Source organism: Cibotium barometz, chromosome 57 (genome assembly GCF_041138505.1).
Source record: "Cibotium barometz isolate CiBa-2024 chromosome 57, ASM4113850v1, whole genome shotgun sequence".
NCBI classification, from domain to species: Eukaryota; Viridiplantae; Streptophyta; class Polypodiopsida; order Cyatheales; family Cibotiaceae; genus Cibotium; species Cibotium barometz.
Window position 1 is genome coordinate 34,144,450 of NC_141102.1, and position 16,122 is coordinate 34,160,571.

Genomic DNA, 16,122 nt, shown 5'->3' on the forward strand with positions numbered 1-16,122 from the left:
GAGTGGGGGAAAGACCCACCACTCATCTAAATGAAAAAAAAATGCCAAATAAGATTTTAACTCATCACTCACCACACGTGTGTGTGTGTGTGTGTGTGTGTGTGTGTGTGTGTATATAACAAAATTTAATTACCTTTAATTTTTTCGTACTTCCATCTGATATTCAATCCAAGTGAAACAATATTCACATACCTGTATTTGAAGCCTTTATTCTCACAAGGCCATTTTGATGAAACAAATCTTAGACGATAAGACCTTCACGGAGCTTCAGGCCAAATATGGCTATGATAAGGAATGACTCCACAAAGGAATGGATGAACAGAGTAGGAAAAGATAGCAAAAGTTCTATTAACCTTTGGCAAGACCAACTGTTCGTGACGGATGAGACTCAGGCTCTCTCTCTCTCTCTCTCTCTCTCTCTCTCTCTCTGTGTGAATGCAAGCCGTGTAGATTTATGTTTCCTTAATTATTTTGTTTTCCAGAGTACATTTGAAGTCAATGACGAATTCTTGCAGCGGCATAAAAGGGCGTACTGTGGCAAGGAGATCAAAAAATGAGCGTGCAACATTGCCCATCCAAGCTCTACTTATATTGCATCATCGGATTCTTTCGGTAGATGGAGATATGTAAAAGTACCCTCAAACTTGGGGCTAATGTCCATGAGCCTTACCAAGTTTTCATGAGGAGACAAATTTTACCAAGTTTTCATTGAGGAGACAAATGGATTCTTATGTTGTGAACTCAATAAATACCTTTTTCATGAGTGTTGAGCTCACAGCCAGTTGCTTCTCTTGACCAACCCAGGAACAAAAAAGAAAACATGATCTGACACGCTCCTTTGCAAATTATTTTAACTCTATTTTCTCATATTCAATCACCTTTTTACTATCCAAACCCTTGCTTTATGGGAGCTGCAAAGATGGTTAAGAGTTTTCTTGACAGCAGCATGGTATACTTTGTTTTAAGGTGCTGACTGGTTTGGAATTCAGAGAACCACCAAGCAACTAGCCTCACAACTAGTTGCCACATTTACTAGCATGGAAATTGGTCCTCACTCTTATGTAGATTGTAGTATGTTAGCATTGAAGAGCTTAATTTCACCCCACCGTCCATGCTGTTTGCCATATCATCATCCAATCAATGATTTTTTAAAACAAAATTTAGTAGACTTGGCTGTATAAAGGCATCAAATGAAGTTTTCCTCGCTTCAATAATTGCCCCCAAAATAATTTTGACTTTTGTTTCTAGGGCATGCAAAAGTATACATTTTTCTAGATCTATATGAGATTATAGTGTGTAATTTACACTACTAATGAATTTCCATACCCCTAACCACGTATAATGAGCATTTATTTAAGAAAACCACAAAAATTAAGTAAAGTTTGTGCTCATTGTACAATGCCCTAGGTTCCAAAAATTAGAGGGATCATCCGAGTAGGCTGTCATCTTCCAAACACTAGCCTATCCAGCCCAATCAGATAAGGAAAAAAGTACAAGTCATCACAAGATTCGAATTCATACACAAATCACATGACAAGCGCATGCAGATGCAATAAATGTGATCTCACTGCCCCACATCATCTCTTTTACTTGCATGCATGTTCCATTTACAAAATGAGAACTTGTACACAAAAGGAAAACTACTTACAACTATCAACGATTGAACCGACCTCTTGGTGGCTGTAATTCCCCCCCTCCATTCATTAGCTTATCCAGAACCACATTCAAGTCAACTGACTGCCCGTTCTCTGTAAGGCGCCTCACCACTGCTTTAACCTGCTCTCTTGAAAATCCCATTGCAGCAACCTTTTCAATCACTTCTTCAATAGGAACCCTGTTTGTTGTTGGAGGAACCCCACCTGGAGCAGATGAAGCATGCTGCTGCAGCTGCTGCGCCATAGGTGGTGGTGGTCGAGGATAGCCGTGCACCCTGTAAGATGGAGCAGCATTTACACCAGATGGTGCTTCGTACATAGATACTGAGGGTAATGATTGAGGAGGTTGCACATAAGGCAATTGCAAACCACTTGAAGTAGAACCCATTCGGCCAGCCTGAGGTTCATAGGTGTGTTGAGCCCCACTAGGCACATGCTGTTGGGGAGAATGTAGGGGATGTTGATGAGATACTATGGGTGGTCGTAGCCCATCAAAATTTCCTGGCATGTACTGTGGGGGCTCTGGTACATAGTTACTACTGGGTGGAGTAGCTGGTGCATGGTGACCAGGAGCAGCCTGGATGCCATAAGGGGCTGCTTCCACTCGCTGCTGATTGTACGAACTCTGATGTTGCTGCAGCGACTGAGAATAATAAGGTGGCATTGGCATGGGATGAGAAGGTGGCTGTAGATGTGGTGGAATAGGCTGTTGAGAGGTGGCAAAAGGTTGTTGAACGATTGAGGTGCTGGGCTCGCTCAGCACATTCATGCCAACTGGTGAAGGCAACAATTGCTGTGAGCCTGTAAATGTTTGTGGTTGAGATGCCTGCACAAGGAGAGCTGGTTGTTGCAAAGGCACTGGTGCTTGCGGATACTGTAATGGTGGTTGAGAAAGCAATGGAGATGAGACCCGGTGATATGGAGGGATTTCTCCCTTTGATTGCTGCCAACTATCAGCAACCTGCGCATGTGTCAGCTCTGCACCGAAAGCTGCCTTACCATTATCTGGCTGCAGTTTCCACGATTGAGATTCTCTGACAGCTAGCTCTTGCTGGTCATGTAGCAGCTGTACTCCAGTTTGAACCTGTATAATCACAAGTTTCGTAAGAACCTGGGACTTCCCAACATATCAAACACAAACAGAATGCAAAAAACTGAATCTACCTCTTTTAAGAGACTCTCAAGCCTCTCAAACCTGCCAGTCACTTGGTCATAGTTCTCTCCTTCAACAATGTTTAATTCGTTTATGGAATGCTCGAGTGACTTTGTGTTAGTCTCCAATAGTGACAGCCGTCCACCGATACCCTCTAATACATAGAGAAGGTTATCTGCATACTTCTTCATTGTGTACTCTACAGCACCTACTGTGCCTGACTTAAACACCTCTCTCTCTTGCTTAGACTTCGCATGCTCAACTGTGTGAGCTTGCTCAGTTGAGGAATAGATCTTGAAATCGAAAGAGAAAAAGACAAGCATCCAATAAGGATCAGAAAATGTCATCGAAGAAATATATTTAGACAAGCAAGGAACACTGCACAGAAATCTCACACTAGACAACGTATTCATCAAGCAAACACCCCATCTCTAGGCATATCATGCTATGAGATCGAGGCATAAAACATTCAACATTCTTACCTAAAACCCTCTTATTAAACAAGAAGCACAAAACGTGAAAAGCGTAAAAAGGGTATAAACTTCATCATGATTGGAACATACATCCTCATGCAGGCAACCAGGACTAAATTATATTTAGACAAGCAAGGAACATTGCACAGAAACATTCAACGTTCTCACCTTATTAAACAAGAAGCAAGAAACATGAAAAGCATAAAAAGGGCATAAACTTCATCATAATTGGAACATATATCCTCATGCAAGCCTCTCAAGCCTGCCAGTCACTTAGTCGTTGTTCTCTCCTTCAATAATGTTCAATTCGTTTACAGAATGCCCGAGTGACGTACTCTACAGCACCTACTGTGGCTGAGTGAAACACCTCTCTCGTGCTTAGACTTGGCATGCTCAACTGTTTGAGCTTGCTCGGTGAGGAATAGATCTTGAAATCCAAAGAGAAAAAGATAAGCATCCAATAAGGATCAGAAAATGTCACCGAAAAATTATACTTAGACAAGCAAGGAAAAATGCACAGAAACATTAAACATTCGCACCTAAAACCCTCTTATTAAACAAGAAGCAAGAAACACCAAAAGCATAAAAAGGGCATACACTTCAGCATAATTGGAACATATATCCTCATGCAGGCAACCAGGACTAACCTGCATCCAGAGCACCAAACAAACACATATACACAGAGAACAGAACAAAAGCCGTTGACGGTGATAGGTTTTTTTGTGTCAAGACCATTGTGCCCAATAGATGTGCCTACCCCAAACCCTGTTGGGAAAAGTATAATAAGTGATAATGCAAGCTTAATGAGAGCATGAAGCTTAATGGTATCAGAGAGAGCATAATGCCCCCAAAAATAGAGTGAGCTTTGAGCAATTGAATGAGGCTCTTCCCAAATGAGAAACATAAAATGCTTTAAACCAAGTGAAAACCAAAGTATTGGCTCTAAGCTCAGCACTCAAACATGTCAAGATGTTGCTTCAATCTCTGTAAATCTGCTCTGCAACACAGCATGTACTGTCACTGATAAATTAGTTCAAACAGCAGCTACAGTGGACCATTGCTCATGAAAATCAATACGTGGGAGCTTCATAGCATCAATGTTATGCTCACAAAAGGAATTAGCAAACCATTCTTTGTACAGCTCCAATTTGATGAATTTCGCAGCGCAGAGGCGGGCTGTTGCAGAGCTGAATTCGCTGCGTGTACTTCGTGGGAGCTCAAATGGAGCTAGGTGTAGAATGCGCCGGCTGTTAGCTCTCTTTTGAATCAAAAAGCTTGAGATTTGATGGAGTATAGAGCTCATATGAAGCAAAAGATCAGCAGGGGGTACATTGAAGCTTTAATGGAAAGCTTGAAAAAATGAAAAACTAATCAATGTGGTTAATTACTATGCCTAGGGATAATCATGGCTCTGATACCATGTTGGGAAAAGTATAATAAGTGATAATGCAAGCTTAATGAGAGCATGAAGTGATGAAAGAGCTATGGAGGTTCAAGATAAGACATGGTGGTCACATGAACAAAAGAGTAATTAATTAGTACTTAATCAAAGATTAAGAGAGCATAATGACAGCACAATAAGGAGCATCACATAGCATATAAATTCGTGTTTTTCTCATTAGGAGGGCCACCATTTTATAGCCAAAGTGTACATGCTTGAATGACATCATTGCTTACATCTCATCAAGAGCATCCAAGGCCATCTCCCCCCACATGGCTTCCTAGAATATAGCCTCCATGGAATCTTCTGAAACTCGCCTACTTCAAGTGGGGTTTGACCCTTTCATTCACCTGGATTCTCTTCATATTACATGGTCCTTTTACATTTTATTGTGTGCTTTAACCTTAGACCATGACATTGATCATAAATTCCAACATATTCCAACAAACCCCAGAACTAGAAATAAATCATCGGGTATGTAGAGAACCTTAGGGAAAAAGGGGCTGTTGCATGGCCACCTTCTAAAAAGAACTAATTGTTGTCAGTCCAGTTAGGTGAAGAAGAGCTTTGCATTGACGAGAGCAAAGGATAGTGAGGGATAGAGGGAAGAATAGTGGAGAAGAGTTACGAAAGGAGCATTGTGTGAGAGGATAGTTGTGAAGAAGTTGAGAGAGTTTTGATGGGGATTTGTGAGAAAGCGCTGTGGAAGCTTATTGTTTTTTTTTGCTGTTTTGTCAGTTTGGGTTGAAAGTCGTTGCGATGACAGTGATTGTTTTGTGAAGAGGCGGGAATCGGCATGTGGAAGCTTGGAGTTGTCCACAGCAGAGGGCGCAGGGGTGACAGAGGATCTTGTAGGAGGTTGATGCCCTAGGATCTCTGAGATGCAACTCTATTAGAACTTGGACCAGTCCAGTGCTTTGCTCAGTTGGGTCAGCTAGGTCAGACTTGCGTCAGCAGGGAGTCAGCAAAGAAGTGCTGATAGGTTCAGTAAAGTTCTGGGGCCGGTACGTGAGGGTAGCTGATACTGGAGGACTTTTCTGGAAGCTTGGACATATTTCGGACTGGGATCAGAAGCAGGTATCCGACTATCAAAAATTGATCGGCACAGTGTCAGCTGAGAGCTGTTTTGGCCAGCTGGGAATGTTTTTTGGTCAACTGGTGGTCAGTTTAAGTCTGCTGAGGACGTAAGGGTGAAGTTACGAGCTGTTGGAGGTCTGGTCTAACATGGAAGGACAGTTGGAGAAATCAATTGAATCGGTTTGAGAGGTTTTGAGAGCTTTCTTGTTGTCAGCTGAAGAACTAAGGATATCAGAGCTGAGTGGATTGGTACTTTGGATTTGGGTTGTGCTTAGGATTTGGGTTGTGCTAGTGTTCTGGTGCTAGTTTATAGAGCCCTCCCAACGGTGGTGTGTTCGGACGAGCTACAAAGGCAAACTCCCCCGACACATCATTGTTTTGGTGCCTCCACAGAGGAGGGCTTTGAAAGCACCCTTCAGTCTGTTTGCAGGTCTGAAAAGTTTTCAGTAGAGGAGATGGCTACAATGATGACATATCCGGTGTTTCATGGCCAGGTTGGTGAAGATCCGGAGGAGTTCTTGTTATGTGCACATTATATGTGCATATACTAGGAGGCTAACCCATCCTAGGCATGTGAGCATGGGAACATGTTCCAGTGGAGCAAGGGTTAGGTCTAACCTTGGGTTGAGGTTAGGGTCAGGCAACCAAGGGTATGGAGTATCAAGAGTCACTTGAGGGCCCTCCTATATAATAGAAGCATGGAGCATTCTCAAGAGATGTTCTCTTGTGTAGAGCATTGTGTACTCTCGTCATTTCGTGCTAGAGCTATATGCTACTGGAGTGAAGTCATATCTCTTGGTGGTATGGGACACCAAGATAAGATATGTGGTACTTCATTATATTTATGTGTGCACCCTTGGGCTCGGGGGTGGTCGGGTGGATGAGTATATGCCTAGTTTATACATGTTTATACATAGTAATTAGCTAGAGAGATCTTCAGGGTTTTAACAGTGGTATCACAGCGGTCTCTAGTTAATTTTTAATGTTTTTTTCTCCTCTTAATTTTCTCTCATTATTTCAAATTTTTAGCATTTTTTAAGTAAATTTTAACATTTACTAAGCAAAAAATATTATTTTTTGATTTGTTTTGGTGGTCTATGCGTTGGGAACGTCAATATGGTGGTCGAGACGCGGTGCTTCTCAACTTGGATGGATAAATCGACGTTGCAAGCAAATTCCGTGAGTGAAAATTCTATTTTTATGGTTAAATAAGTATTTTATGGATTTTTTTACCAAAATACCGCACATGCTACTTTTTGGTAGAAAGGATTCCCTAAATTTCTACAATTTTTAAGAATTTTCTCTAATTATTTAGAAATTTTTAAGAGCATTTTTATGGTTAAAAAAAAGCATTTTTAATGCATTTTTTACGGATTTCCCGTGGGCATGCTATCAATTTTCTGCTGATTTTTTGATGAATTTCAATAGGGGACAGTATATTGATGCATCAGGTTAAACACCTCTTAGATGGAAAGATTTGATTAATACTAATCATAATTAAAGATTAATTATGATTAGTATATAATCAAAATTATGCATTAAGCATTCTGTTAATCAAAATGGAAGAGAAGAGAAGATAAGAGAAAAGAGAGTGTGTGTGGAGATAAAGAAGGGAAAGAGGAAGGGAATGCTCTCCCCTCTCCCTCACGAAATCGCACGCAAGGGAAGAAAGGGATTCTTTTTTTTGGCCGCTGACACACAGCGCCTCTTCCCCCCCAACATTTTCTTCAAAAAAAATTTGATTAAGCTCTGAAAAGCTTTGTAAAGCTTTTAATTAAAGCTTTAATAGCTTTTTATTAAAGTTTTTTTTTTAAGAGAAAAAATTCTTCAAATTCATGATTTTTTTTTTTAATTATGTTAAGTCCTTTGACCTTAGGGGTCCAATTTTTTTTTTAACCTTTCAAATCCCGGAGTTTTTTGTCTCTTCATTTTCGGCTGTCCGCATTCCGAGGTGATCGTTAAGATTCCGAAATTTTTTAACCGTTCATATTCTAATGGGTTCGAGATACAATAAAAAATTTTAAAAATTCATGAAAAATTAAACAAAGGTCATTTCCAATTTTTGGAATATCCAGGTTTGTCGATCGACATGTGGCGTGTCCGTTCGAGCGCCCGTGACTACTCAAATTCCTTTAAAAACTATTTTTACCCAGAAAATTAGTAATTCCATTAAAATTGGAGATTTTGATTGAATTTGAGAATTGTCAGGTGGAATTGAAAAATTTCGTGATCGATGGGATTCTCGGGGTAATTTTTTTTAATAATTATCAAACTTAGAAAAATTCTAGAAATTACTTTAGAAATACTAGAAATTGATATTTTTGAAATATCAATTGTATTTTGGCAAATTTTATTGCTAAAATTTTTTGAAAAATTTTACATTTGGAGCGCCATAGGATAGAATTTGGTGGATTTCAAAATTAGTAAATTTTGAGGTCCTAGAAAAATAGAAAAAATAGAAAAAAATCATTATAATTCTTTTTTCTCGAGAATTTAATATTTTCGGAGATTATTTAGTGTTGGAACACGTTTTTTACGTGCTGACATTAGATAGATACGAGTTATTCGCATATAATTAATGCGAGTGTACCTCGTATTTGTAGTTATTTTCGTTTGAATTAATTCTAAACGGTGTTTTCATGATTTTTTACCGTTGTTTAGTCACCAAATGCTAATTAAAGCATTTTTTCTTATGTCCAGTCAGTTCTAGCGAATTGATTTGCTAGATCGTTTTGGTCAAAAGTAGGCAAGTGAAGGTAGTTCAAATGAATCGTGGTTTTTTGAAGAACTTTATTACCATGGCTCATATTGACTTCTCAGTCACAATGAAAATGCCGATGAGATGAGTGATCATTCCAACTCAAGTAGGGAAGATTTTAAATTCCAAGTTGAAGAAGAGGAGGCTGTTAGAAAGAGTGATTTTTTGGAAGTGACAGAGCGTCTAGAGGCAACTATTGCCAAATGCCATGATGAGATGGAGTCACTAAAGATGCAGATCTTTACTTTGCAAAAAGCTCTTTGGGCGGCACCTCTTGCTCCTACCAAACCCCCAGTTGTTGGCGGACTACTTGGAAGCCATGAACCTGCCACCAAGCTAAGCGGGAGGGAATGTCACATGCGTAGTGCATGGTGACAAACTGGCTCATCATCAGCCAAGGTTGCTGCCGTACGTATGTACGGATCCGTACCATACGGTACAACCGTACGGTACGGTACGGTACGGTACGGTACGGATCCGTACGGAATCATTTAAAAAAATAAAAAATGTGTGGCGTGTGGCTCTCTTCAGAAGACTCATCATCTTCATCTGATGATGAGATTTGAGACTCTTGCGTCTAGACTCTAGAGCATACACACAGGGGACGGAGGGGACGGAGGCTTGGAACGCCGGGACAGCGAATCGGGACGGGGACGGACGGACGTCCCCCACGGGACGTTTCTCACAGGGGACAGCGACAGGGACGGCGCTGGGACGGGGACGGTGCTGTGCGGAGACGGCAGAGAGCCGTTGCGCCTGCCGTTGCTCCTGCCGTTTTTGGCCGTTGCGCCTGCCTGGTTTCTAGCCGTTTATGGCTGTTGGGCCTTGGCTCTTCTAGCCGTTTATGGCTGGTGGAGACAGCAGTAAGAGAGACAGTACGAGAGACGATTTTGAGTTCGTTTCAAGCTTCGGGGGCGCTGCCTCCGAACTCCCCCGCCAAGGGGGGCCTAAATGGCTGCCGCCGGCCCCCCTTGGATCCCCCCGGCGGCAGAAATTTAGAGAGAGTATTTTTTGAGTGCCGTTCCCTCCCCCGTCCCCGTTCCCTACTTATGGCCGTCCCCCGTCCCGTCCCCGTCCCCGTCCCCCGTCCCTTGTGACTATGCTCTAGAGTCTAGACAACTGTAGTGTTTCATTGTTTGGCTTTTTGCACTTGTGGACCAGGACATGTGCTGTAGACATGATATTTGTACTCTCTTTTATCATCTATGACTTTCATGGTTCTTGCTTATATCACTATGACTGTTGACATGAGGTATTGTGTAATGGGCTTGGTAACTGATAATTGATTTAAACTTTAAGTAATGAGGTTCAGTCTTTATTTTAAGTATTTTGGTTGCTATGTCTACAAAATATTCAGGTTTCTAGGACTGCTTACAAATGGTACGTACTGTTTACGTACCTTAAAATTTGTTCCATACAGAAGTACGTTCCGTACGTACTGATAGCGTGCCGTACACTACGTACCTTTCCACCTTGTCATCAGCAGTGCAACATCTGTACATTATTAGAACCCAATAGGATGATATTTGTCGTACGCCGTGACCCCATTGTATATCCTCAGTCCAGGATAAGTCAAGCACGAGCGACGTAGGTCATTCTCAGCCATAGTCAGTCACTCAGTCAGTCTAAGTCCCTTAACCCACTTAAAGAGACGCATTCATGCATATACAGTCAGTAGAAACCTTGGGGTTTGCATCAAAAAGCATCCTGCATATTGCACAGCATTCATGCATAGCATCTAGACCATTGCACAGGAACCTCAGATAGCATCCAAGATTTATCTAGGATTTTTCTGGTATTCTTCCCAGCATTCTTAGCATTTTATACATCATTTAGACATTTTATTTGGACATGTGCAGTCGGCCAGCACTGTAGCTGGCCGACTGGCACATCTTGTCCATATAAATAGAGGCTTTTCATAACCATTCATTCATTCATCATATTCAGCAAGAGAGCCATCAAGCGCTTGTCATCCTCAGCCTCAGGAGTATAAGCGATTGCAGTTTCAGTCCTCTCTCTTCAGCGTTTGTCTCCTACAGCCCTAGGCGCCAAACGCATGAGCATCCAGCATCTAAATGAAAGAATGTGCACAAGTGGAAGCAAACAAACATGAGAGAGAAAGATTGCAAGCAAGAACTAGAGCTTTATTAGCTTGAGGTTACAGAGTACAAGAGCCAGCAAATAGGGCAATGAATGATGATGAAATGAATAAAAGAGAGCAACTCTTATATACTTGTGCATGAAGCAGTCGGCTATAGGAAACAGGCCGACAAGACTCCACGACAGCATAAATAGAGATGCGATATTTTAACACCCCCTCTGCATTTTGAAGTGTGCAAAAAAGTCAGAAGAAAACTGATGACGAAGATGCGACCATGAACACCTCAGCATGGCCAGTACTGAGTACACCTCGGAAAATGCACATGTCAGCTTGTTGTCTTCAGAAAACATAATGCCACTATAAAGAGCAAAAGAAAATCTGCTTGGCTCCAAACTCAAAGTAGAACTATGAACACATCACATCCAATAACCTCGAACAAATGAACATGGAACACATCATGTCCATTAAAACCGGTCTATGGACACATAAAGCGGTAGTTCATTCACAAATAACCTGGACTTACTGAGACACACATTCACAGAATCCTCGCTCCCTCGCTCAACAACACATTGGCCCCGAAGTCCGGCGCCCCTTGCGGTATTTCTTTATTGTTAAAAGGTTGGAAATTACAAAGCACAAGTGCAACAAAGCACTCTACTTACATCAGCTGAATTTTACAAATTCTAGGAGAAATTTGCCAGCATAACTGCACTAAACTGTTCCATAACATCTCAGAATGAGTCCCAACTGACAGGCACACTTCCATAGGCATCAAGCTACCCAATGGAGTCCAAAACATCACAATTCAGCTTGCTGTAATTTCCTGCACAGACCTGTTTTCAGCTCTGTTTTCAACCCAAAATAACCTTTGCATTGTCCTGGAGGACTTTAGCAAAGTCCTACTGCATTTTGGCATCAACCGGGCAACATAACAGCCCAAAAACAGCACCTAAACAGTGCTGAAACAGCATTGTATTGAAGAGGTTATTACCCTCTTCTGTGCCTGCTTTGGTGTAGGAACCAACTACACCTGTTCCTGTTCAAGGAGGCAACTAGCCTTTGCATATAAGCATGAAATTCACACAATTGTACCTGATTTTATCTGATGAAAGTATTTCCATAGTCTGCAAGAGAGAGAAAGAGAGAGAGAGGCTGTGGGGAGCAAGCTCAACCCTCAATTCCTGAGTTAGGGCAAAGGAATGCACCACGAAAGCTGGTTTTTCTGCAACAAAACACCACGATGGCTGCAAATTGAGCCTCCTTCCCCAAATTCCCACGCTTCCCTCTTCTCTATGAGGAAAATGCACCAAAATTTGACACTTGGCACATTTTTAAGCCTTTTCCACATGCAATCTTCCAGGCTAAAAATCCCCTGACTGGTTCACATTCTCACAACAGTCCTTTGTCAGCTTTTGGTCCCCTTGACATTCCGCACAAACTGACGCGAACACTTTTCAATTCCGACACTGCCAAAAATAGCAGTTCCCTAGATTTTAGGGATGATGTCATCTGCATTCCTTCTGGTCTCCTGACCATCTTTGACCACTATGGTCACTTCAGAATTTGCTTAGAATTCAAGATACATTCACTTTTCGGTGGCGGCCACTTACTAATGTAAACTGGCCTATACCCTCATTCAGTGGCCATGTCCTGGACACTGTCCTTCATCTTTCAGTGCCCATGTCCTGGACACTGTCATTCATCTTTCAGTGCCCATGTCCTGGACACTGTCATTCATCTTTCAGTGCAGTTCTCAGGCTTAGCCAACCACTGGTCCAAAGTCCCACTGGCTGACCCATTCTGACATTGCAATGGCCCAAGCCCTTCCAAGAGATCCCGGGGGAAAGCAACAGCAACCAAAGAGAAAGAAAAGAAAAATATATATTTATAAAGAAATGTAAATAAGGAAAACAACTGCAAAAAGTTTCACCTCCTGGTGACATACCCCCTTCTTGAAAGAAGCAAGCGACCTCGATTGCAAGTCCACATGCAAACGGATGACACAGGACGATCACAAGATTCCCCATGTGATTAGTGTCATCGCATGTATCTCCTGCCAACGGATGACACGGGGCGATGATAGGAATTCCCCACTACCATTTGTGCCATCGCAGGTTCAAGCCTTTCAAATACATGTTTCCGGATGCAACACAGGGCGATAGCATATATCTTGTACTATTAGTGTCACAACATGTAAATCATTCATTTGAAGCGTAACAGATACAACTTCAAAGCACTGAAAGTTCATTCATAGATTAAGTCATTGACAACAAATGTCAAAACTGTACATTGCCAAACATATAATACAAATGTACAGGTCATTCAGAATTCAGCTTCAAAAAGCATATTAAGCCACTGCAGGTTCTAACAGGAAGGCTTCCTTGTAAAGTTGCATCAACTGAGGTGAATCAGCCAGGTCAACCTCATCCATCCATTTAGCATCCATTGGTGAATAATTTCTGAATTTCACCAAGTATCTTCTTGCAACTTGTCCTTTCACTTTTCTGTCTTTATGGGCCAGAATCTGCTCAGGAACCAGAATTTCATCCAATTCCTCCACTTCAGGCTGTTCCTCTGGCACTATATCTTCTGGCACATTGCCAATAAAAGGCCTCAAAAGGCTCACATGAAATGCATTATGTATCTTCCAGGTTTCTGGCAATTTCAGCCTGTATGCTACATCACTTATCTTCTCTGAGACTTGGAAAGGACCATAATATCGCATACTCAGCTTAGGAAATAGACGTTCCTTGCCCTTTCTTTTTCTCAGTCGTGCCTTTTCAAAGTGCAATAAGACCCAGTCATTCTCTTTAAACAAGAGCTCTCGACGATGCATGTCAGCAGCTCTTTTCTGCTTAGCTTGTGACTTTTCCAAGGCATATTTGACCTTCTTATACGCTTCTTGCCATCCCTCAACATACCGATCTGCTTCAAATATCTTATCCTTTGTCTGCAGAATGGGAGGTACTTTCTTGCCACCTTCAACAATTTCAAAAGGCGCCTTGCCAGTAGAGGAATGCACTGTATTGTTGTAAGCATACTCTACTAATGGCAAATAATGCTCCCAAGCTGCCTTATGTTCTGACACATAACATTTCAGCAGATCCAAAACAGTAGAGTTAGCCTCTTCAGACTGCCCATCAGTTTGAGGATGAAAAGAAGATGAGAATTTCAAGGTCGTGCCCATATTCTCAAACAATGCTTTCCAAAACAAGCTAGTCATCCTTGGGTCTCTATCACTGACAATAGACTGTGGCATACCATGGTATTTAAAGATATTCTGCATGAAAATCTTAACCATGTGCTCAGGCTTTATCTTCTTTCTAACAGGAATGAAGTGTGCCTGCTTACTGAATCTACATATTATAGTCCAGATTCCATCATTCCCTGTCGTTGTCCTTGGAAGATCAAAAATGAAGTCCATGGCAATACTTTCCCATGGTCTCTCTGGAATAGGCAGTGGTTGCAATAACCCAGGTGCCTTCTGTCTATCAAACTTGACTTTCTGGCATACTAGGCAAGATCTGACATAAACATCAAGATCACGTCTCAAAGCTGGCCAATAAAAGAAAGTCTCAACCGCTTTCACTGTAGCATCAATGCCTCGATGTCCAGCATACGGTGGAGCATGACTTTCTAGCATTACTTTCGGCCTTAACTGCTTAGTCACACATAGCTTTCCATGCATCATGAGAAAGCCGTCTTTCAGAACATAGTGATCATGATGTTGATTATTCATTAGCTGCTCATAGATTCTGGAAAAATCTTCATCACTGGCATACTGCTCTTTCATATCATCCAATTCCTGGTGATAAGAAATAGAAACAGCTGACACTTGTGGTTTGCGAGACAATGCATCTGCAACCACATTCTTCTTGCCTTCCACATGCACTATCTGAAAATGGAACATTGACAGAAAATTTGCCCAGCGCATGTGTTTCTCTGACAACTTTGCCTGTGTGAGAAAGTATCTGAGCGTCTGATGATCCGTTTGCACAACAAAATCAGCACCAAGTAAATAGTGTTTCCAACTGGTAAGTGCATGGATCACAGCTAGCAGCTCTTTCTCATAAATCTGATAGTTCTTCTCAATGTCAGAGAGTATTCTACTCTCATATGCCACGACTCGGCCATTCTGCATCAAGACAGCACCAATGCTGTTCCCACATGCATCACACTGCACAACAAATGATTTAGACAAATCTGGCAATGTCAACACAGGATCTGTAGTCATTTTCTGTTTCAGGCATCTAAATGCTGATTTCTCTTTATCTGTCCATTGCCATTTAATGGCCTTCTTTTCAAGCGCATGTAACGGTGAAGCAATCTCTGCAAAATGCCTTACAAATCTGCGGTAGTAAGAGCATAGGCCAAGAAAACTGCGAACATCATGCACAGTCTGTAAATCTGGCCATGAAACGATTGCTTCAATCTTAGCAGGATCCATTGTGACACCATCCTTTGATACAATGTGCCCAAGGAAGTGAATTTCTTTCAGAAAGAATTCACTCTTCTTGCCATTAATGAGCAATCTGTTGTGTTTCAGCTCATTAAAGACTGCTGTCAGATGGTCTCTGTGCTCCTCTTCACTCTTTGAATAGACTATCATGTCATCAAAGAATGTGCCCACAAAGCTTCTGTAAGGACGGAAAATTCTGTCCATCATTCTGTTAAATGTGGCAGGAGCATTTGTCAATCCAAAAGGCATGACTAAGAACTCATAGAGACCAAATGTAGTGCGAAATGCGGTCTTGTGCACATCCTCGGGTCTAATTCTAATCTGATGGTACCCACTCTTCAAATCTATCCTGCTAAACATTTCTGCTCCTTGCAAACGGTCAAGAATATCATCTATGCGCGGAATTGGAAATCTATTCTTGATCGTGTTCTTGTTCAAGGCTCTGTAGTCAATACACATTCGCCATGAACCGTCTTTCTTTTGTACTAGTAACACAGGTGAACAAAACGGGGAACTACTGGGCTGAATTAGTCCCTTCTCTAACAGCTCATTAACCTGTGTCATAATCTCTTTCTGCTGGGCTGCACTAACCCTGTACGGTGGCCTATTGGGCGGACTAGACCCTGGAATAAGATCTATGGCATGATCCTCTGGCCTCTCAGGAGGTAACTCTCCTGGTAAAGACTCTGAAAAACAATCTTTGAACATATCCAAGAAAGCTTTTCTACCTTCGTCTAGTGTAGACAAATCAGTTTCAACTTCATTCACTTGCTTTGCAAAAACCAAGTACGCAGAAAGATGATTTTTCATTACTGAAGTTATAGCAGAAGCAGAAATAACTGGGACAGACTCTCCTTTCAGCTTCACATCCAAAACATGAGTCTTGTCCCTATGTACAATTGTGATTTTCTTGTTGAAAGCATCCAACACTGCATGTTTCCTATGACACCATGGAATTCCCAACAAGACATCACATCCTTCCAAGGGCATGATAAGAAACTCCTC

General features: G+C 41.6%; 1 protein-coding gene across 1 annotated transcript in view; it reads right to left on the minus strand.

The window, feature by feature from the left end:
* Window positions 1–1,404: 1,404 nt before the first annotated feature.
* Window positions 1,405–16,122, minus strand: part of LOC147606684 (uncharacterized) — a 29,976-nt gene continuing 15,258 nt past the window's right edge. The window contains exons 2-3 of the mRNA XM_086791939.1: window positions 2,820–3,101; window positions 1,405–2,739 (exon numbers count right to left, since the gene is read on the minus strand). Coding sequence (XP_086648065.1) covers window positions 1,654–2,739; window positions 2,820–3,101 — 1,368 coding nt within the window. The 3' untranslated portion in view covers window positions 1,405–1,653. The remainder of the gene's footprint in view (window positions 2,740–2,819; window positions 3,102–16,122) is intronic.